We start from the raw sequence: 23952 nt of genomic DNA on the forward strand, positions 1-23952 counted from the left end.
CACGTGTGCTCTGCATGTGTTGTGTTCATGTGTGCTGTTCCCGTGTGCTCTCTGGTGTGCTCTGTGTGTGTTCACGTGTGCTGTGTTCCCCTGTGCTCTCTGGTGTGCTCTCCGTGTGTTCACGTGTGCTCTCTGGTGTGCTCTGCGTGTGTTCACGTGTCCTCTGCGTGTGTTCACGTGTGCTCTGCGTGTGCTGTGTTCACGTGTGCTGTTCCCGTGTGCTCTCTGGTGTGCTTTGCGTGTGCTGTGTTCACGTGTGCTCTGCGTGTGTGGCACTGTGTGCTCTCTGTGGAAGCGGGGCTGGCTCTCGTCCGTTCACCGGCTCAGCGTCTCCTCGGGCTGCAGGGCTTCGCACTCTGATGCTGGACGGAACTCCGACGCGGTCAGGGTCAGACAACCGTCTTGCTGGGGTCCCACCTGTTTTTACTCTCTTTCCTGCTTTCCAGTCACAAAAGCACTTTCTAAGACTCCACTTTACTTTCTCTGCTACCTTTAAAATTTTCTTCCTTAAAGCTACGCCTCTTTTAAGTTACTCCCCAGTACTCTGCAGGGTCATGGCTTCCGACTGTCCACGGCTCAGAGCAGCACTGAGCCCTCCCAGGACTGACCCCAAGGGCCATGCTCACGCCCCTCCACTGCCCCCAGCTCCCGCTGTCGTGTCGACGTGCCTGCCTGTGTAAACTCCATCTCGCAATATTCTTCTTCCTTTAAACAGCCTTCACCTTTTAATAAATTTTCTGATTCACCATTTCTGATATTTTCATTATTCCAAGGATGAGATTTTCCCCCTGGCTTTACTATAAATCTGCTATTAAGTTCTGTCAGTTTTTGTACACCTGGAAATGTTTTATTTCACAACTGCTTCTGAAAGACACTTTTATTGGCTGCAGCATTCTGGGCGGACATGTTTTTGTGGAGTTTTTTCCCCTTTCAGCATGATAGGAAATCACTCCACGGTCTCCGGGCCCCTGTGGTTCCAGATGGGAAGCTGGCAAGCACACGCAGCGCTCGCTTGCACACGCTGTGCTGGGCTGCTCTTCTCGGGCCGCATTTAGGCTTTCTGCACTTTAACACGATGGGTTTTGGCGCAGCAGCCTGTGCTTTTGTCCAGCTTGGGGTTTGGTGAGATTCTTGAACCTGGAGGTTATTTTTCATCAAATTTGGAAAATTTATGACCACTTTTCCTTCAATATATTTTCTTCCAGTGGGTCTCCCTCCTCTCTGGGACTCTAACCACACCGGCGGCTCAGGCTGTTTCTCAGACAGAGTGTCTTCTGTGACTGGTCTTGGGACCAAGGGCCCTTCTTTCCATGGCACCCAGAGTCCAGCGGGGCTCACTGGTGAACTGCCCACTCCAGATCTGCGCCAACCACTCGCTCTGCGGGTACAGCCACTCCTACGAAGCCCTCAACTCTGACCTGCCTCTGCAGCAGTGCTTTGCTTGGGCACTGGCTCCGGTGGCGGGGCCAGGAAATTGCCCCCCGGCCAAGCACAAGGCAGAACTCACGCGCCCGCCCTGATGGGGACTAACACTCACCTGCAGGTGTTCACAGAGCAGCTACAGGGCGCCAGACCTCAACCCACCAAAGCACAGGACCAGATGCTGCCTTGAAGCCACACACCATGACCCACGCAGCTGCTGCTGTTCAGCTGTGGGGTCGTCGCCGACTCGGTGGCCCCATAAACCACAGCACGCCAGGCTTCCCCGTCCTCCACTATCTCCCGGAGCTTGCTCAAGCTCATCTCCATCGCTTCAGTGATGCCATCCAACCATCTCGTCCTCTGTCGTCCCCTTCTCCCCTTGCCCTCAATCTTTTCTAGCATCAGGGTCTTTTCCAACAAGTCAGCTCTTCACATCAAGTGGCCAAAGTATTGGGGCTTCAGCTTCAACATCAGTCCTTCCAATGAATATTCAGAGTTGATTTCCTTTAGGATTGACTGGTGTGATCTCCTTGCTGTCCAAGGATTCCCAAGAGTCTTCTCCAACACCACAGTTTGAATTCTTCAGCACTCAGCCTTCTTTATGGTCCAACTCTCACATCCGTACATGACCACTGGAAAAACCCTAACTCTGACTGTTCAGACTTTCGTTGGCAAAGGGCTGTCTCTGCTTCTCAACATGTTCTCCAGGTCTGTCACAGCGTTCCTTCCAAGGCCCAAGTGTCGTTCAATCTCATGACTGCAACCATCCTCCGCAGTGATTTCGGAGTCCAAGAAGATAAGGCCTGCCACGGCCCCCACTGTTTCCCCTTCTGTTTGCCATGAAGTGATACGACCAGACGCCATGGTCTTAGTTTTCTCAATGTTGGGTTTCAGCCACAGCTTTCACTCTCCTCCTTCACCTTCATCAAAAGGCTCTTTAGTTCCTCGTCACTTTCAGCCCTTACCGTGGTATCATCTGCATCTCTCGAGTTATTGACATTTTTCCCAGTAATCTTGATTCCAGCTTGTGATTCCTCCAGCTCAGCATTTCACATGGTGCACTCTGCATATGTAAACAACTATATACAAAAAACTGTTTACTTTGACAGAAGCAAATTAAAATAGTAAAAACAACCCATTTTTGCAGTCGAATTGTGAGTATTTTTTTAACTGTAATGGTTGGTGTTGGTATCAGTGCAGGGAAATGAGGTCTCACAAACTTCCAGATGCATTTAAGAAAGAGGGACCAAAAGCCTTAAAAAATCATTATGTATCTTGATCCCCAAAATCCTTGTCCAGAAAAATCTGTCTTAAAACAAACATGTGAAAAGACCTAGCTATGAAATGCCTGTTGAAGCACTGTATATAACAAAACTTGATCATCCACATACTCCACTAGCGAATCTGGCAAAAATGATACAGACTATATCATGAAATATAACACAGCCCCTTGGAATAATGTTGTAGAATAACGTTTAATGACACAGGAAAACAGAATTCGATGGAACAGGAGTTGATAGGTGAGTATGAACTGCAGGGTGACACTTTCAGTGGAAAAACGTGTATTGATGTGAAAAGCCCTAAGACCCAACTCTTTCATCGCTACTATCTGTGTGTGTATCTGACCTAAAACTTGCCGTTCTAACCATTTCAGCCGCTCCATGGCCTCACTAACTGCTCTACGAGCCACACAACCACCACCACTCTGTTCTCAGGACCTCGCAGCAGCGCAGGCAGGAGCTCGGGCAGCACCACTCAGCCTGGCCCTGCCCTCAGCCCGGGTGCCTCATCTCCACATCTGCCTGGTCAGCTTCCTCACGGAAGTGGGGTCGTGCGACGCCCGTCCTTCTGCGCCAGCTCCTCCTCGGTGTCGCGTTCTCAGGCGCACCCGTGCTGCAGGTGTCGCTGGACCCTGGGCTGCACTCACCTTTTGGAAACCGTGAACACCGCGGAGAAGCAGGTGTGCACACACCTGTCTGTGTCCTCGCCCCCTGTCTCCTTGAAGACACACCCTGGACTGGAATCACCAGATCATACAGTTGAAACCAAATCTGTGACTTTTCTGAGGAACCGCCAGACTGTTTTCCACGGTTTCTGCACCGCTTCACATTCCCACCAACAATGCGTGAGAATCCCAGCCTGTCCACAGCTTCGCTGGCACCTGTCTTCTGACATTTAGACAACAGCTGTCCTGCGGGGTCTCGCTGCAGCTTTGAACGCATTTCCCTAATGACTGATGATGTTGAGCATCTTTTTGTGTGCCAACTGGCCATTCAAATGTAAGCATCTTCTCTGCAGAAATGTCTGCTCAAACTCTGCCCACTTCTGAGCTGGGCTGCAGTCTAGCAGCAGGACATGTCTGTATGGCCTGGAGAGCGAGGCCCAGCAGACACGGGACTGATGAATGCTTCCCTCCCCCGGGGGTGGTCTCTCCATTCTCCTCTGATGGACCACAGGCCTAATTCTGTGGCGTCTAAGTTGCCCACACTCCTCTTATGGTCTGTGCTCCGGTGTCATGTCCAAGAAGGCACTCAAGTCCAGCGTCACATGGGTCTCCCTGTTTTCTGCCAAGTGCTTCACAGTTCTAGCTCTTGGACGTAGGTCTCTGACCCCCCCGGGTTAGCTTACGAATGCACAGGAAGGGGCCCAGCCTCACTCGCCTGTGTGTGGAGTCCAGGTGCCCCAGCACGCGTGGTGAAGGACAGCCTTTCCTGCCACCGGATGGTCTGGGCCGCAACAGGAATCACCGGGTCGTGCCTGCAGGGCGCACTTCAGGCGCTCTGTGCCGTCCCACAGGCCCGTCTCTGCACGGCTCTCCACGCGCTGCTCCGTGCGTCCGCCTCGAGGCAGGCAACGCACTCTTTGCACTACTGCAGCTCTCTCCTAAGTTCTGAAGTCAGCAAGTGTGAGGCCTCCAGCGTTGCTCTTTGGCAAGACTGTTTTGACTGTTCAGGGTTTCCCTGTAGAGAACAGTGCTGGGACTCTGACAGGAACTGCACTGACCTGTAGGTGGTTCTGGGCAGCACGACTTTCCAGCAACGCAGTCAGCACTCGGCGCCCACAGATGCAGAACCACAACACGGAGGGCTGAAGGCCGCACGGTCTCATCAGGGGACTGGAGCGCTGGCGGGCTGGGATCTGCGGGGGCCCTGGGATCCACGCCCTGCAGGTAACAAGGGGTCAAAGCACCGCCTGCTCCTGCTCCATGAACACACGGCAAGGGTGATGTCCATTCACCGGTGCCTTCTTGAGTCTCTTTCAGCGTTCTTCTGGTGTGCGAATCTTTTGCCTCCTTGATTAAGCTTATTCCAAAGTTTTTTCTTCTTCTTGATGCTACTGTGAATGGAACTGTGCTCTTAATTTGCTTTTTGGATTGTTCACAAGTGTAGAAATGCAACTGACACTTATGTGCTGACTTGATATATAAACTCTCTCACACACACTCATCAGGACTGACGCGTCTCCGTGTGGACTCTTCAAGACTTTCTGTGTGTTGTCTGTGCACAGAGACTATTTTTCTTCCCCTTTCCAACACGGAGGCCTTTTTCTCTTTCCCCAGCTGTTGTCATTGTTCAGGTGCCCAAGTCACGTCTGATTCTTTGTGACCCCATGGACGGCAGCACACCAGGCCCTGCCCCTCACCATCTCCCAGAGTCTGTCCAAGTTCATGTCCATTGAATCAGTGATGCTATCCAACCATCTCATCTTCTGTCGTCCCCTTCTCATCCTGCCTCCGATCGTTCCCAGCATCAGGGTCTTTTCCAATGAGTTGGTTCTTTGCATCAGGCTGCCAATCATTAGAGTTTCAGCATCAGTCCTTCCAATGAATATTCAGAGTTGATATCCTTTAAGATTGACTGGTTTGATCTCCTTGTTGTCCAAGGACTCTCAAGAATCTTCTCCAGTATCACAATTCAAAAGCATCAATTCTTTGGCACTCAGCCCTCTTTATGGTCCAACTCTCACATCCATACATGACTACTGGAAAGACCACAGCCTTAACTATACGGGCCTTTGTCGGCAAAGTGATGTCTTTGCTTTTTAATACACTGTCTAGGTTTGTTATAGGCGATGGCACCCTACTCCAGTGCTCTCGCCTGGAGAACCCCAGGGACGGAGGAGCCTGGTGGGCTGCCGTCCATGGGATCGCACAGAGTCGGACAGGACTGAAGCGACTTAGCAGCAGCAGCAGGTTACAGCTTTCCTTCCAAGAAGCAGTCACCTTCTTATTTCGAGGCTGCAAGCACCAACCACAGTGGTTTGGGGCCCAAGAGGAGGGGATCTGCCGCTGCTTCCACCTTTTCTCCTCCTGTTGGCCATGCAGTGACGGGACCGCATGGCGCGATCTTAGTGTTTTTAGCACTGAGTTTTAGGCCAGCTTTCTCACTCTCCTTTTACCCTCATTAAAAGGCTGTTTAGCTCCTTTTCACTTTCTGCCTTTACAGCGGTATCATCGGCATAACTTGAGGTTGTCGCTATTTGTCCTGGCAATCTCGACCCCAGCTTGTGCTTCACCCAACCCGGCACTTTGCATGGTGACAACTTTCCTGAGTAAGGGCTCCAAACAGCAGGCGGAAGAGGGGAGGTGCCCACCATGAAGGATGGCAACGGACCCTCCACACACAAACCCTCATGGGTGCTTGTCTGCGGCAGGCTCCGTGGAGCCCGCACTCACGGTACTTCCCACGAGTAAACTGCCGCCGGGCAAGCTGCACTGCCTACTTCTAGACACCTGTGGCTGCCCAGTGGCCGCCAATCCCTGAAGGCATCCCAGGGAAGCAGCCCTGCTCCTCCTCACAAGGAGCGCTATGGGGAGCGGGGTGCGCGGCAAGTACCTTGGGATCCACGAGGGCCCCGGCCTTGATGAGGTACTTCACTGCGTCCAAGTGGTTGTTCTCGGCGGCCTCCATCAGCGGGGTCCTCTGGTCCTCGGAGCAGGTGTCGATGTTGGCGCCCGCCTAGTGGGAAGGGGGACAGACACTCAGCCTGCAGCCGCACCTGGGGAGGAAACGCCCCCAGGCGCACAGGGGCTGATTCGGTCTCTCTGCCGTCTAAGCCTGAGGCTCCAAAGTGATTGTTCTATTTTCTGTCAAGAAGAGCATTTCACTTCTCATTTAACTTGGTAAAGATAGCAACATCACTGACAACCCCTTAGAAATAAGAAAGTGAGACCCCAGCGCAGACAAAGAAGAGGCGAGGAGAGGGTCTCCGCAAGGCGGGGCCAGGAGGTGAGGGGACCAGCTTGCAGTGACCTCGGAGCTCTTTCTGGGCTGTTCTAATGCTCGCTAAAATAAACTGAACAAAAATTCATCTCCAGCATGTATTTTCTAGTAGTGGGTGTACTTAAAACTAACGAGCGTGCAGGAGTCCTTGGGTAAATTCTGCCTGAAACTGCAGACGCCTGAGGTGAGTTGTCCACTGAGAACAGAGAGACTATTTGGCAGCTGGGCCTTTTCTGTGTCGGGAGAAACTGGACCGACACGCAAAGAGCAACACCTGCAAGGCTGTTCCTATTATCAGCAACTAAAACACAAGAGCGACAGTTTAGTGAGAAATCAACGAGCAGACAGAGAAGGGCGCACGGAAGCCAGGGGCTGAGCAGCAGGGGCTGGAAGGAGACCCACTGGCCTCCAGGCAGAGCCACAGGCGGAACGGGGCAGTGGGTGGTAAACGCGTGGTAAACGCGCGGGACACCGGTCCGAGCCCATCTGAGGGCGAGGCGGAGCCAGGACCCCATAGCAACCTGGAAGAGCACACAGGTGAGGGGCCAGCAGGGCGGAGGCTGCGCGGGGCCCAGAAGGCCGGCATGAGGCCAGCCACTCTGCCCGGGTGCACAGGCGGGATGAGCCTCTGCCAGCAGAAGGCCAGGCAGTGCCTGTGACTGGGGACACACACCTGGCAAGACTCCCCCAGACCCCCAGCCACCCTGAGCCCTCAGAGGGTGGGCAGCCCCAAAGGGAGGGCCCAGGTCTGAGGGCTGCACAGGCTGGTGGCCGAGAGCGGAGGCAGGGGCCGCGCTGCAGAGGGCCAGGGTCAGAGGACTATCTCCCCGCCCAGCACCGAGACCCCGGGCCTGCAAGGACTGGCGCTCCACACGCTTGTCTGAAACCTGAGCCAGTCAGTGACCCACTCCGCCGGCAGCATGGAAGCCCCGCACAAGGATGTGTGGGCGGCCCAGGGCCACAGCAGGGAAGCCAGCCCAAAGGTGAGCGACCGTTCCAGGGAGAGGTGGGGCGCCCGGGAGACGATGCCAAGCCATCTGAGACACGGGAGGAGGGGGACGGAGGGTGAGCCCCCAGAGAACAGGGTGGCACGCGTCAAGGCAACAGCCGCTGCTCTCCCCTTCCCTGGGCCCCGAGGCTGCGAGGACAGGCACCTTTCTGCCCGGAAGACTCCCGGCTCACAGCCGGCACCAGGTCAGGGCAGAGCAGGTGAGAGGACCTGATCGAACCTCCTAGAGGGACGGACGGGGACAGATCCAGGACAGACAGACGACCAGCAGGAGAGGCCAGAGCAGGGGCCGGCGTGGGGACAAGCGGGCGTGGCCAGAGGCTGGGATGGGCCCAGTCCACGGCAGCGCGTGGGAGACAGCCCCCGCTTGGGTCTCTTTAGTTCCGTGGCCACACTGCTGAAGCTGCCTAGTTGGAGCGACTTCCACTGAGACCTCGGCGTGGAAACAAGTCAGACCAAGAATGACCAAAAACACTCTTCACAGGCGACCCCCTACCCTGACCACAGCATGAGTCAGGGCGCTGCCTGGCTGCCTGGGGCCGGGAGAGGGCACAGGGCCGCGGCTGGGGCCTGCCGGGAGGAGGGCACAGGAAGCAGGCACGCAGGAGAGCGGGGCCTCCAAGAAGCAGCGCCGTGGGATCCAGGGTGAAGCAGAGTGAGCCCGCCCACCACGCACGCTGGGGCTCTGGGGAAGGGCAGCCCGCCTTGGGAGTGCACAGCCCTGGACACCGCTCAACTATGCGCTTGAGAACCTCACCTGAGAGGCGCCCAGCCATCATGCCCCCAGGCTCAGACAGACGATGCAGAGTCGTAAAGATCGCTAACGTGTGAAGCGTTGTTTTTTCTAAACCAACTCTTTCTAAACCAATGCGTCACGTTTTATTCTGCAACAGTTCACAACTCAAGAGAAGCCGCGAAACAGCACACAGCACTCCTGCGCTCCCTCTCAGGACGGCTCCTCGATCACCGCCCGTGGGCAGAAGCAGGAATGGGCAGGGGGTCAGCGAGTGGGCCCCAGGGTCTCAACGACCCCTTAGGTTGTTGCTCTTTGAACGAAAAACGGCAAACAAGTCACACCATGTGGAGTTCAGAGGTGGACAGAGCTCAGCCGTGTGGCCGAAGATGCCTGCAGGGCAGTGAGCCCACAGAGACACACACGCAGTCATGATGACGCCAGCCTCAGAGCCGCCTGAGGAGGGGACACAGTGCTTCAGGGGAGAAGCCGCCCAGGCCGGTTCCCTCTAGAGCCATTAAGATGAACCGAGATGCTTACATTTTAGACTCTCCTTTATTAATCACACAGGCCTTCCTGGCGGCTCAGCGGCAAAGAATCCGCCTGCCAATGTAGGACTCTTTACACCCTGAGTCAGAAACACGCCCTGGAGAAGAAAATGGCAACCCACTCCAGTATCCGTGCCTGGGAAGTCTCGTGGACAGAAAGGCCTGGTGGGCTGCAGACCACAAGGTCAGAGAGTGAGACGTGACTTAGCAACTACACAACAGCACACACGCACACACGCACGCATTTTCACGTACAACCAGTGGGGCCTACCCTGGCGGCTGGGTGGTGACGAGCCCATCTGCCGAAGCAGGAGGCACAGGCTCACTCCCTCACCTGGGAGACTCCGTGCACCCCGGAGCCACTCAGCCCGCGTGACGCAGCTCCCGAGCCTGAGCTCGAGCCCCGGGGCTGCAACAGCGGGGGCCTCGCACCTCAGCTACCGAGGCCCAAACACTCAGAGCTCGCGCTCCACAGCGAGAGAGGCCCCTGCAGAGACGCCCGAGCACCACAACTAGAGAAGAGCCCGAGCGGCAGGGAAAGCCCAGCTCCGCTCAGCGCAGTCTCACTCAGCCGCGTCCGACTCTGTGCGGCCCATGGACCACAGCACGCCAGGCCTCCCTGTCCACCACCAACTCCCGGAGCTTACTCAAACTCACATCCATTGAGTTGGTACTGCCAAAAAAAAAAAGACAGATAAATAAATGAATTTTTTCAAAAAGGTGGAATTTCCCTAGTGGCTCAAACGGTAAAGCATCTGCCTGCAGTGTGGGAGACCCGGGTTTGATCCCTGGGTCGGGAAGATCCCTTGGAGAAGGAAATGGCAACCCACTCCAGTATTCTTGCTTGGCAAATCCCCATGGACAGAGAAGCCTGGTTGGGCAACAGTCCCTGGGGTCACAAAGAGTCGGACACAACTGAGAGAATTCACTTTCTTTTCTTTCTGTCAAAAAGGTTGGGGGAAATAGGTCCTTTCAAAGGAGTGCAGAGCCACCTCCTCTAAAGGAAGGAGGAAGTCAGAAGAGGCGGCAGCAGAACCCAGCTGCATGCTATTTAAACAGGTCCGTCCAAACGACCCTCTGGCGTACCCAAGCCAAAGCTGAGAGGGATCTGACAAGTGGGTCTCAGGCGTCAGAAATCTTAACCAACAGGTAACCCTACTGAAAACATCAACACGAAAGCAGGCTCCACGCTGACACACAGCCCTATCCTGTGTGCACAGCGCAGGTGAGGAGGCGGGGACAGGATGGAGCTGCTGTGGCCACACACAGGCCAGCGGGTGGCAACAGGGGCCCCGAGGCCCCAGGGGAGGCACACTGTGCTCCCAGGCCCAGAGCCCTCCTGGGGCCCCAACACAAAAACTGCCAGCTGACAGGCCCAACCAAGAGCCCACCTCCGGCATTTCAGCCCTTTCTCTTTCACATAAACAAGCCAGCACCAGGCATTTGGGTAGAACCTGAAATGAGAAAGACGAGGACACAGAACAGAGTTTCCAACGCTGCAGGGAGACGCAGAGGTCACTGAGCAGGGTCTCTCGGGGAGCAAGAGGAGACCCAGGGGTTCACACGCGGCAGCACAGGGGAACCCCCAGAGGAGCAGAGGGCCCTGTGGAGCAGTGCCAAGAAGGCGGGCTCAAAGGCCGCAGGGCTGGAGAGGAGGCGCGCCAGGCAAACGCAGCGTGGGCGCGCAGGGAGGGCCCCAGAGCCCAGACAGAAAGACCCCAGACTGAGCTGGGGGCTGAGTGGCGCGTCTAGACCCACAAGCGAAAGGAAATGTCCTGAAGGATCCAGAGATGAAGAACCAGCTGAAAGGTGGCCTCCAGGGAACCGAGGTCCCACGGGGGCCTGGGTTGAGCGGACCTCCCAGAGAGACAGCGCTCAGAGAGGGCGATGCACGGCCAGATAACAGAGAGGCCAGTGTGCCTGCTGCGTGGGGGGTGCCCCTCATAAAACCATGGAACATGCACGGGACCACAGGATGCAAGCTCTCACTGCAGGAGGTGGGCAGAGCGGCACGTGCGCACGCCTCGGCTGAACCCCCAGCCTGGGAAGTCAGCGACATGAAGCCCCAAAGCGAGCGAGAGCCAGTCGGGAAACACCGAGAGACACAGAGCCCTCAGCGCAGCAGCGGGCCGCCGCGACCCACAGCCCACCTGGATGAGCATATGGCAGATGTCCACGTGGCCAGCCTCCGCCGCGGCGTGCAGGGGCGAGCGCTTGTTCTGATGCTCCATCTTGAAGTTGGGGTCGATCCCGTCAACTGCAAACAAGCAAGAGACGCCGATCACTCATCAGGCACGACCCCAGCACCCAGGCAGGCCGGTCCAGGGTGGGGAGGTCCCGGGGGACAGCAGGCAGGCTGCGGTCAAAGGCCCCAGCACCTCTCCCATGTCCCCCAGCCGGCCTCTGCCCCAACATGAGTCTGGAAGGGCCCCAGGATGGATGCTCCATGGGAGCAGGACCCCCAGGCCAGGCCCTAAGGGGAGGCGATTGCTGAGCGCAGCTCCCAGCCTGGCATGGACATGGGCCATGAGGTTAACCCCAGAACAGTGAGGCGACCTCAGTACTATACAAGGTCTAACAGGAAAATGATAAAAACTGCCACTTTGGTCAACATAAAGTAAAACCTTTTCTCCCCAGAACAAACTGCTACACTTGTTTCTTGACTTCCTATCAAGTAAAGAGATTCTGCATCCACCTTCTCCAGCCCAAAAGTCAAGCCTAAGCTGTGAGCTCAGAAGCAAAGCACTGCCTGCTCCCCAGCACCCGGTGGGTCAGAACCACAGCGGCAGGAGGTCGCTGACAGCACGGGTGTCCTGGGCTGCTCTCTGCACAGAAGACGTAGGCGCGTGCACACAGCATGAGCCCGGCTCACTGACCGTGCCGCTACTGACTCCACAGCACTGCTTAACAATCACACGCCTCATCCCTGCTAATTCCAGGCAGACACTCCCACCGCCGTGACTGACTGAGCAGGAACATGGCGAACACGCTAAACCCAGGGGCGGCCTGTGTGCGCTGAGCAGAGCAGCGGACAGGGCGGGACAGGGCGGGACACGGCGGGCCCGCGAGGACGGGCCCGCGAGGACGATGCGCTCGCCCACCTACCCAACATGAGCAGCACCTTCTGCAGCTCTCCCTGCCGCGCCGAGAAGTACAGCTGCTTCGGGTGGAAGCGGAGCTTCTTGGGTCTGTAGAGAGAACGTGGGTCAGCGGTGAGCACAGCTCCCCCACCACACACGTGCAAGCAGACACACACACACACACACACGCATGTACACACGCCACCCACACACCCCACCTGCAGGCTGGGGAGGTCTGGGTGAGGCCCTTATGCCCAGCCTTCAAGGTGAAGGCTGCCACTTCCACCAGGTGCCTCACGATAAGAACACTAAGCGCGCGTGGCCACCTCCTTCACCTACGCATGGGAACAGTCCCTGAGGCCTCGGCATTCCACATGGGGCACAGAGCGGGCTGCTGCTCTGTAGCATGAGGTTGAGGGACCCCTGAGGTGGTGGGGCAGGGTATCCCACCCAGCTACACGCCCCCTGCTCAAGTAGAGTCTGAGCCTGGTGAGGGGGCAGGGCACCCAACAGTCACCGTGAGACCAGGGCCAGACACCAGGCTGGAGGCGGACAGAGAGCCGTCGGGACTCAGGACCGTGTCCCACGACACAACCACCCAAGGACAAGACGGGACCCTGACGCTCCAGGGAGGAGCCACACAGCCTGGCTACAGCCCTGAGCCTGGGGTCACCTGAGCCCGGGGTCACCTGTGCGGTCACCCGTGCAGTCATGGGTTGGGGACGCCAGGCCCTCCTGCAGACACCCAGGTGGGCTGCAGGAGCCGGGAGCTGCAGGCAAGACCAAGAGGGCGCCTGCTCCAGACCCACCCTCACAGACGAGCAGCCTCAGAGCAGTGGCGGCCCTCCGGCCCTGAGGTCAGAGCTCCAGCCAGCAGCGTCTGGGACGCCTCGCCGGCCTCCGGGACGCCTCACCGGCCTCTGGGACTCCCCTCACCACGCCTTCAGGGGTGTGCCATGACAAGCTGCAACTGGTGTCCATGGTTTCCAGAGTAACGAGGGGGTGCGTCAACAGCCCTCAGGGCAGCTTCAGCGACTCCTAGGAGCGCCTGCGGGGGTGCACACGGCGGGGACGTGTGGCCTCTGCGCGCACAGACGCTGACGGATGGGGACACCCAGCAACGCAGTGCGGGCCTCATGCAGGAAGACCGGGGGGATGGAGGCTGCAGGAAGGGCTTACTTCTCGGAGTCCAGGGCGATGAGCGCGCTCTCCAGGGTCTCTTTCCCAGGCCCCTGGGAGAGGCCCGGCGCTGGCTTCCCCAGCCCAGCCGGCCCTGTGGGGTCGAAGCCCTCCGGCACCTGGGGGGCCAGGCTCTGCGGCTTGTCCTCCTCTGAGAGCAGGGGGCCAGCAGCGCTTCGGGGAGGAAAAAATAAGTAGAATTCTGAGTTTTAGAGACATGCAAACTTCCCCCTCTTATGGAAACCGATGAATACACAAAATAGGATCCCCTCAGATCCCCAGCTGAGCTGCCCCGCCGAGACAGAAAATGACCTCGGGCTCACCGACTGTCTGCTCCGGGCCCGGAGGGAGGCGCCAGACGCAGACCAAACCCCCGAAAACAGAGGACACTCAGAAGTGTGTGCAGCCTTTCCTGGACTTCTGGACAAATGCTCAAGTTTGCTTTAGAGAATGAACTCCGGGTTGAATCTCAAGTCCACTGCCTGACCAACACAAGGAACACCTTGGAATTTTGACTCCAAGAGCATTAAACTTATAGATTATCATAATCAATTCACAGAAATATGATGGCATCAACACCATCCCAATACTAAGTTCTGAATGTTTACAATCTGAGCCTCTTAGCCTTCAGCGGATCTTCAGCCACGGGTTAGGGCAGGTCTGAGTCTGCTGCTGTTCTGAAGGCTCTCCTTCACCCTGGCTTCCAGCTGGACAGGCTGGTGAGGACAAGGCTTCTGACACCTTTTCTTACTGACCATCTGGCCGACTGACTCCAATTAGCTCTATGAGTTCTTCAGTGTTTCCACCTGTTCTTTTAGGAAGAAAACTGTATGTCTGCAGTATGAACCCTTCTCTTGTAGCCTGTCCCCTGTGTGTTCAGCTAGGGCGTCCAAAACGCGACACAGGACAGCAGGCGACACAGCAGCTGATGCTAATGTTCCACATCGTACACGTACACACAGGTCCACGCAGACAGGGACAGGCACACACAGGTGCTGCTGTCTCAGGGAGCACTGTGCTTCGACACGGAACGCTGACACACATCGTCGAGGACACTGAGACACAGGTTCACACACAGGCGAGGGTGTGTGCAGAGGCGCGTGTGCAGTGCAGTGAGCAGACACAAGCCACTGTGCCTCCCAGCCTCATGGGTCAGAGCTCACAGCGCGGCGCCAGCAGGGAGGCCCCTGGTGGCCGGGGGCACGTACCTGCCCGTGGTGGTGTCGGCCCTGCCCTCCGCTACACAGCTCTTCTCCTGCCCGGGCGCCAGGGTCGCCGTGGACGTCGTGTCTGCCTTTGCGATGGTCACCTCTCTGGCCTTGGAGGTCTCCTCCCCACAGTGGGGGCAGTAGCTGGCATCCTTGACTCGAGAGGCACAGGCTTTGTGGAAACGATGGGAAATGCTGCTCTCAGGCTGACATTCCATAAAATTTCCCTGAAGGGGGGGGGGCAACAAGTCATTCCAACTGGGACTAAAACTAAAACGCAGAAAGGGAAGGAACCCGAGCACAGGCACACGCGGGGCAGGAGGCCGGCGTGCGGAGGGGAGATGGCCTGCGGCCCTGCGCCCTCCCGAGGCGCGTCCACTCGCGCCCTGCTGGAAGCGGAGGGCATCCCCACCCCACGCGTCGCTCTGCGCGCGCGGCTCAGGGGGTGAGCCGTGTGGAGACCCATGGAGGACACGCCCGGGAAGCAGACTCACAGCCCTGAGAGCCGGCAGCAGCCCTCAGCAGAGCCCACCCAGCCGCAGGCTGCGCTCTGGGGCAGAAAGCAGGACCTGGGGTCACCTTTCAGCAGAGGCATGAAAGGATGCGGAGGACAGGGAGGACACGGAGCTGTGGCATCCGGAAAAGCCCCAGGAGAGAGGCTCTCGGCCGGGAGCACAAGGGGCCACGCGGAGCCCGTCAGCCAAGAGAGGGCCTGGGAGCGTCTGTGGCCAAGCCACCGAGGAAGACGGCCCGGGGCCCTGCAGGGGACGACACGGGGGCAGACCCGGGGGCGGTGGGAGGGCAGCTGGGGGCCCGGCGCCCTGGAGCAGGGCGGCACTCACAGCCGTGCAGAAGTGGCCGCAGCCGGGGCAGCACTGGTGCTTCACCATCCGGCCCCGGTGGTCCTCACACAGCACCAGCAGCGGCGCCTTGCTGGACGGACGCATCAGCTCATGCTTCACCACGCTGTTTGTGCACCTGCCCAGCTGCAATCGGGAGAGACCAGGTCAGCACGCCACACCCAGCACGGGAGGGGGGTCAGGAAAGCAAAGGGGGCAGGCGGTGCGGTCCTCCACGTCCACCCAGCCCACCAGAAGAAACGGGTCACGTGACAACGGATCCAGTGAGAGTCAATGCCCCCCACACACACAGAAATCAGGAGCGTGCTGGTTGCACAGCGGTGTGTGTCTGTCACACGTGTGACAGAGACGCACGCTGAGAGGCAACCTTAAGCGTGTGGATGATGCCTCGGTAAAGTTCACGGGAAGGAGATGAGGGAACCGGCTCTGAGGGCGTCAGCCATTGAGGCCGAGGTGGCCTGGGCATTCAAAGAGAAGAAATATTTTGGGGAAAGTAACCGCAGCTTAAGAATTCCCTGGAATCCCACAAAAAAACCAGAGCAATTAGAGAGCAAAACCAAAACCAGAGGTAACACTTAAAACCAAAGGCCACAGGCTGCAGGTGGGGGGAGGTGGGCCCTGAGACACCAGGGTCCAGGCAGTGAGAAGGCAGCACCCCATGGGCCCGGGACAGGCGGGAACCCGAAACCAAAGGGCCTCCCGGCACCCCAGGATAGCGGGCAGCCTGGGAGACGCTGTCCAACCTCAGAGGGCCCAGCCTGGGAGCTGGGGCCAGCACAGGCCAGCCACAAGGAGCCCTCAAACCCAACCTCCAGTCAGGGCACACGGGAACCTGGACAAAGCTGAGCTGAGAGCAAGCAGGACAGGGCGAGAGAGAGAGAGGGGGGTGGAGAGCAGTGACTGCCGGGTCCCTGCCTTCAGCGTTCTCGTTCGCTCTTCACAACGGCTGAAGGCCCAAAGAGTTTTGCCCAAGCGCAGTGCACCCATTCATAGTGACCATGTTAGAGATCAGGAGAGAAGAATTTAAATATTAATTTATTTTAAAATGACAGTAAACCTATCGCATAAAGAACATATTTTAAATAAAAATTATTTTTAAACTATTTAATGAGAAACGTGCCATTGTTTTATGTTGTTCACAGAATTCTTTAACATCCGGTTTAATAAGACAGCCAGGTCGCGCACCTGCCTCTGCGCTCAGAGCAGACGAGCGCGGATGCTCTTCTCCGCCTCCACAAGGGGGCTCCTTAAAGGGTCTGCTGTGATGCGCGCACCTCAGTCCACCGCCCACTGATCTTGTGCCCCTACCCTGAGACCATCCAGGTGTCCTGACTGTGCGTGACTCTGTAACACCATGGAAATCACTCGTTCCCCAAGTTACACAGACTGTGCACGCGTGAAAGCGCTCCTGTGCGCTCTGTGAAGCAGCAGATAGAGGCAGTTCACTTTCTAAGTATCTTTTCAAAAACGGTCTTCATAACGGCCTTTCAGTACCACTGTGAGATGATGCTCTGAGTCCAAGATGAACAGGGCCCTGCAGGCCCAGGGGCTGCGGGGAAGCTTCAATAATAACGGTAACAAAGACAAAAGCCTGCTGAATCTGCTTAAATGCGTTCGCTCACGATGACAGTTTAGAAGCAGAGCTGGTCACCCTCCAAAAACAGAGAGCAAACCCATGGCCTCAACGACCAGGAAATGAAGAGAAGGCTCTTCCTCTGGGATGCTCTGCTGTGTAACATGACGAGATGGAATGACAAGGTCCTTATGAAACCATCCCCTGCTAAGTGAACAGTGAGCAGCAAGCTCCACACTGTGAAGCTCTGAGGGGGCGCTGAACATGGGCAGTGCGACCCCACAGCTCCAGCGTTAGAAGGAGAGCCCAGACAGCGTGCCTCAGCTGGGGCGCACCCCCTCCACTGAGCCAGGCCTACCTGCGTCTCAACTGCAGACAGGCGGGCTGGACGCCCTGTGCGTCTGGGAGCCGCTGACTCCAACCACAGGGTCCAGTGGCCCGGCCGTTCCCCAGAGAAGCACGAAGGACAAATGGGCGGCGATGTCCAGAGACACCCACGTGGACGGCGAGACCATTCAGAAAACACAGAAGCCAGGCAGCGGGCACCCGGGGCCAATCCCGTTTCCTGCCCCTGGTGTGGCTACTGGCGCGCCCGCCACCTGAGACAGACTCATCAAGCCGAGCATCTGACCTGTGTTGTTTTCTGGATCAAGTTCCCAGGAAAAGACCCTGAGTTGCTGAGATGAGCTTTGGGGAACGGCAGCGGGGAGGGACAGCGGAAGCACCGGCTCGTCATTTGGAAAAGCAGGAAGAGCCGTCACTGCTTACTCTGTGAACGCAGGACGGGCCCGCCTCAGGGCCCAGCAGCCCCGCAGGTGAGGGGTCGCCTGCCCCAGTGACACCGCGGCTGCGGCAGCAAGTACGGGGAGCTGCCCAACTGCTCACCCGGCAGCGCTCAGCAGCACTCCGAGGGCACAACTGCACCGCAGGGAACCTGCGGGCAAGGGGACCGACGCATCCCTGCCAAAGCACTCTGGCCAAACCCAGCTGGGCGCAGGGACCGCCACAGCACCCAGATGAGTGCCGGCCTCCAGCCCTGCGACCTGGGACAAAAGGGACCGACCAGCCGGGAACACCCCAGGCCAGGCAGGCGCAGGGCCGCAGGCGGCGGCGGAAGCTGCCTGTGTTTGGCCGGAGCAGAGGACACACACATCCAACCTTCCAAGACGCGCCGCGGGGCAGCATGAGCCACGGCTGTCCCTGCCCCGAGACATGCTATGACGCTGCTCACAGCCAGGAGTGGCGGCGGCTGGCCCCGAGCAGCGGCGTCAGCGGTCAGCTGCGAGACTCTCTGTATGGGAAGCGCCTCTAAAGATGGTGGGCAGGGCCTCAGCCTCTGCCATCCACGTTCAAGTTCACAGCGAAGCAGGACAGCCTCTGGGAAGCGTGGCCTCGGCAGAGCAGCACCCACGGCCACGGCCGCCCCCAGCCTCCCGGCACGGCCACATGAACGGCCCGCCTCCCCAGGCGGCCTGGCGCGGCCGGCTCACCTGGTGGTCCACGCTCTCTGTGGCCATGCACTGGTTGTTGGCCAGGGTGGCGATCTCCCGGCTCTTTGGGGTCTCCATCCGGCAGCTGCAGAGGGGCACCTCCTGGAGGCCGTCCATCTCGCCCGCGTCAGGACCGGTGGCCAGCCCTGCAGTCACAGCAGACGCGTGAGTGCCGCCGCCACGCCACCCACCCAGACGCTCCGCCTCACTTGGGTCACCCGGCGACGGGGTCCCTGCAGACACGCTCACGGCGGCACACAGGGAGCCCAGGCCAAGACTCCACTCCCCACGAGGAGCGTGCGTGTCTTCCCTGCTCGGTTTCAGAACTGCGGCCACATATTCAACGCGTGGTCCACTTAGAAGGGGAGCTTCCCTGGTGGCTCAGGTGGTAAAGAATCTGCCTACAATGCAGGAGACTGGGTTCAATCCCCGAGTTGGGAAGATCCCTTGGGGAAGGGAATGGCAACCCACTCCAGTGTTCTTGCCTGGAGAACTCCATGGACAGAGGAGCTTGGCGGGCTACAGTCCATGGGGTCACAAACAGTCTGACACGACGGAGCGTGACTCCTTTGCCTTCAAGACATTTGGTAGCATCTGGAGGCATTCTGGGTCTCCCAGGTGGCACTAGCGGTAAAGGACCCGTCTGCCAATGCAGGAGACGTGAGAGATACAGGCTCAGTCCCCGGGTCAGGAGACTCCCCTGGAGGAGGGCATGGCAGCCCACTCCAGCGTTCTTGCCTGGAGAATCCCATGGTCAGACGAGCCTGGTGGGCTCCTGTCTATGGGGTCGCCAAGAGTGGGACATGACTGAAGCAAGCTAGCACCACCTGGAAGGGTTTAGAGGCAGCCTATTTAGTGATGTCCCACCATAACCGCAGAGAGCTGGCTTATCCGGCTGAATGACGGACGTGTGGAGAAAAACAAAGAAGAAAACCAGGATCACAGCAAGCCTTTTGGGCACAGCAACATCACCCCGACCTGCCTGCAGGCAGGCGAGGGGACAGCACCAGGGAAAGGGGGGCAGAGGTCAGGCTGGCTCCTGGCGGGGACACAGGCCAGTGGCCAGAAAGAGTCCTCAACCCAGCTACAGCTTCCAAAGGAAGGCAAGTCCCTGTTCCTTCTTGCAACGCAGTCCCACCGCCCACTCCTCTCCCTGCGAGGGAGCCAGGCCGAGCCCAGAACACTCGGGACCCAGGCCTAGCCCTGCCCTGGCGGCAGGAACAGCCGGCTCATGCAGGAACTAGGCTGGAGGGCGACTCTGAGACCCCTGGGGTCCCGTCCTCGGTGCCTCCCAAGAGCAAACGGAGGGGTGTGACCCACCTGCGGAGACCCCAGCGCTGCTCAGCAGACTGACTCTGAGCCCAAGACATGGGCTGCAAGGCCAGGGTGAGGGAAGGGCCCGCCAGCAGCCCAGGCAGAGGAGCTACAGGGCATCAGACAGACGGGTCCCAGTGGACCCCATGCATGCCCACCGGCTGTGGCCGCCTGCCCACAGCCCCACCCAGCCGCCAGGGTCAGAGCAGCACCCAAACGCCAGCTCGGCAGACCCGTGGGCACGGACAAGGGCCACTGCCCATCCTAACGCAAACACTCTCTGGGCTGGAGCTGGGACCCCGTAACCAAGTTGGTCCCCGCCTTCCCACAGGTCCAGGTCACAGGGCTCGCTGCCAAAGATCCCCAGGCCCCTGTCCTCCCGTCCAGCCTCGGGCTCCACAGCTGCCTCCTCAAGGGTCTGAAACTCCAGGACTGAATACATACAACTGGAGACCCCGACTTGTTCCTGCAAAGCACCAGCTCTCCAGATAGCGCATGACTGGGCGGCCGCCGGCAGGGCTGGCGCCAGGGGAAACACCCCCCGAGAAGCACCTCGCCCCGCGCCCGGCAGCTGCCTCTTCTCCTAGGGCAGGGCTCCGCCCAGCGTCGGCCTCACTCGGAGGCGCTGAGCACAAGCACTCGGAGGCGGAGGCCACCGCCCCTCAGCCCGGGGCTCAGCCTGGACGGGCGCCCCCACTGCACTGCCCTCACACCGCCGACCGCGCACCATGTGGCAGAATAAGCACTGCCTCCTGCAGGCGTCCAAGGGAGCACATTCCTGAGACAAAGCTAGGAACGTTCAGCAGCAAGGAGCACACGCACCACGTCAGCGGGAAGGAGGCTGTGAGCGGTCACTGGCTGGCTTCTGCCACGTTTGCAGCGAGAAGAAAAGCCGCTGCTTTGCTGAGGGATAAGCCGTGGCTTTCTTCCTAAGCTACAGATGTAGTTTCCTAAGCTGGACCAGTAACCCAAACTCCCCCAGCGCTCACAGCTAAAGGCCACCCACTCGTCCTCTCCAGAGTGGTTGGACGCCACCAGAAGCCACACCCTTCAGCCACGAAGGTCCATGAGACAAAGCTAACAGGGGTTTACATTATCCCCAGACTTCAAACTGACTTCCCGAAAGGGCCAAACAGCTGTTAGCTCCTTTTCCAGATAAAGGTTTTCGGATGGTGGGAGTACACGGCCCCAGTGCCAGGACCCCAGCGCCATGGAGCGAGAACCTCAGTGAGGGACCCAGCCCCGGACACGCACCACGGGGCATCTGAGCACCAGCAGCTCGACACCGATGCGGGCACACATTTCCGCCAGCACTGCTGGAGTCTGAGGCCACGAAACAGTCAGGTTACGCAGAACGCTGCCACCCGCAGGCAGAGGCGCCTCCCCTGGGGAGCCGACAAGAGCTCGTGTGGCCCGTGGGACTGCCGCCCCGGCAGGTGTCTGCACCCAACCTCTGGGGCACGGCGACCGGCACCACGTCCTGCCCACGCGGCATCCAACGTGCCCTCCCCCCACTGGCCCCACCACGCACGCGTTCACCTTCTGTGTCAGAGGTCAGCACACCCTGGACATGGAGATCCAAGGAGTCCAGCGGCACCTCCACGTACCCCCCGCCGTCGCCAGGCGCCGTGGGCTCCGCACTGCCCGAAGACGACGCAGAGGCTTCAGAACCTGCAACCAAAGGTGCCCTCATCAAACGGGGGGCTGGGGCCGCATCACCACCCCGAGGCACAGAGGCTCGCCAGCCACGCAGATCACACACACGCGCGTGCAGAACATACACACGCTCGCCAGGTACACGGATCACGCACATGTGCACGAGACACATATAGACGCTCGCCAGGCACACGGATCACACACGCACACACAAACATCATACAGATGACACCAGCAACAAAGATCACACACGCGTGAGAGAGACATACAGATGCTCGCCAGGCACACAGATCACACACACGTGCACACGAGACATGTAGACGCTCGCCAGACACATAGACCACACACACGCGTCATACAGATGCTCGCCAGCAACAAAGATCACACACACGCACATGTCATACAGACGCTCCCCAACAACAAAGATCACACACACGTGCGTGCGTGTCATACAGATGCTCCCCAGCAACAAAGATCACACACACGTGCACACGAGACATGTAGACACTCGCCAGACACAGATCACACACACGCGTGAGACATACAAACGCTCGCCAGCAACAAAGATCACACACATGCGCGAGAGAGACATACAGATGCTCACCAACAAGGATCACACACACGTGTGCAAGACATACAGATGCTCGCCAGCAACAAACATCTCATGCACACGCACGTGTCATACAGATGCTCTCCAGCTACAAAGATCACACACATACACGGGAGAGACACACAGATGCTCACCACCCACACAAATCACACACACACGCGAGACATACACTCACCAGCCGTGCAGATCACACACACACCCGCCCACACTTCTCCTGCCTGGTCCTATTTCCACTCGAGCCCCCCAGGGATGGGGCAGCGGGGTCAAGGAGAGCAAAGGCGCAGACACACGCAAACGCCTTTCTCGACAACCTCATGAGCTGGATTAAAGCTGGCAAGACAATCTGAGGGCACAGGCAAGGACTGCACACACGTCTGCACTAGTTTAGAGTGAGAGAGAAGCCGAGCGGCAGGCTTGAAAGGCCAGCTGCTGTGCGGCAGCTAAGGACGCCCCAGAGACACAGCGCCACTAGGAGCCTGCCCGGCTCAGGCAGCGGGCTCCAGGATCCACAGGGAAAGGCTGGAGGGAATGTCCATCCATGAGAACGGGGTTTAAGGAGCCCCTCACCCACCAGAGGGCAACGCACTCTGAACATGCCAACAAGAGGCAAGTATGCAAGTGAGGAGCCATCAAGGGGTGGGGCCTCCTATCTATATGACCCATGAGGCCAGCTGGGTATCAGTCATCGTAAGGGCATCTCACTGAAGAAGTCTGTGAAAACGGGCATTTACACAGCATAGTTAACACCTCCAGCAAAGGGCAAATGCCCACAGTTCACAGACAAGCCACTGATGTTATTTCAATGATGGGAATTGTCAAGGCTATGGTTTTTCCTGTGGTCATGTATGGATATGAGAGCTGGACTGTGAAGAAGGCTGAGTGCCGAAGAATTGATGCTTTTGAACTGTGGTGTTGGAGAAGACTCTTGAGAGTCCCTTGGACTGCAAGGAGATCCAACAAGTCCCTCCTAAAGGAAATCAGTCTTGGGTGTTCATTGGAAGGAATGATGCTAAAGCTGAAACTCCAGTACTTTGGCCACCTCATGCGAAGAGTTGACTCATTGGAAAAGACTCTGATACTGGGAGGGATTGGGGGCAGGAGGAGAAGGGGATGACAGAGGATGAGATGGCTGGATGGCATCACGGACTCGATGGACATGAGTCTGAGTGAACTCTGGGAGTTGGTGATGGACAGGGAGGCCTGGCGTGCTGCGATTCATGGGGTCGCAAAGAGTCGGACACGACTGAGCAACTGAACTGAACTGATATGCTTTGGAGAAGGAAATGGCAACCCACTCCAGTGTTCTTGCCTGGAGAATCCCAGGGATGGGGGAGCCTTGCAGGCTGCCGTCTATGGGGTCACACAGAGTTGGACACGACTGAAGCGACTTAGCAGCAGCAGCAGCAGCAATACGGAAGTTTGGTATCCAAAGACCCTGAGTCCAGGCCAGTCTGCACCCAAATCTCAGGCAGGAAGGAGCTGACCGCCTGCAGAAATCACCACCCACCTGAGGAACCCCGGTAGACTGTACAATTTTAAACACTTTACAAAGGAAATACAGTTCTAACTCCTGCTTGAATAAATATTCCGACAGGCATTCTGCACGCTATACCCAAGACAGTGGCGATAACGCTTTCATCCCGAAGACCCGTGACTTTCAGCCTTGGGTCTCCAGGGGCTTCTGCCAGCCGACAACAAAAACACAGGGCCTGTGATCTCGGCTGACGATTCGAGGCACAGAGATGAGGAACCGTGAGTGAAGGAGAGGAGCTTCAGGGACGACATGGTGCCACCCGACCCAGTCTCAGAGCACCTGCCACGTGGGGCCGCCAGCGGCCCTCTGCGCTTCGGGGGCAGCTCCATGACCTGCTTCTCTATCGGAGAACTGAAGCCGTGCAGCACTGCCCACCAGCAACGACGCGGACGACCCACTGACGCGTGGAGAAGCCGAAGAGAAGTGCCCTCCACGAGCGGGCTCCACGGCGCTGGCCCCAGGCGAGGACCCCGCAGAGCAGCGCCGGCCACGAGGGCTGACTGGGGAGGGGTCT

The 23952-nt window shown here is 58.2% G+C and overlaps 1 protein-coding gene across 2 annotated transcripts in view; it reads right to left on the minus strand.

Annotated features, from left to right (window-relative positions):
- Positions 1 to 23952, minus strand: part of EHMT1 (euchromatic histone lysine methyltransferase 1) — a 66919-nt gene that overhangs the window by 18230 nt on the left and 24737 nt on the right. For both annotated transcript variants that reach the window (XM_068987937.1, XM_068987936.1), the window contains exons 8-15: positions 21178 to 21309; positions 18325 to 18470; positions 15244 to 15387; positions 14402 to 14628; positions 13194 to 13367; positions 12040 to 12122; positions 11085 to 11191; positions 6258 to 6380 (exon numbers count right to left, since the gene is read on the minus strand). In XM_068987937.1, the coding sequence (XP_068844038.1) occupies positions 6258 to 6380; positions 11085 to 11191; positions 12040 to 12122; positions 13194 to 13367; positions 14402 to 14628; positions 15244 to 15387; positions 18325 to 18470; positions 21178 to 21309 (1136 nt within the window). The remainder of the gene's footprint in view (positions 1 to 6257; positions 6381 to 11084; positions 11192 to 12039; positions 12123 to 13193; positions 13368 to 14401; positions 14629 to 15243; positions 15388 to 18324; positions 18471 to 21177; positions 21310 to 23952) is intronic.

Source organism: Capricornis sumatraensis, chromosome 1 (genome assembly GCF_032405125.1).
Source record: "Capricornis sumatraensis isolate serow.1 chromosome 1, serow.2, whole genome shotgun sequence".
Classification (NCBI taxonomy): domain Eukaryota; kingdom Metazoa; phylum Chordata; class Mammalia; order Artiodactyla; family Bovidae; genus Capricornis; species Capricornis sumatraensis.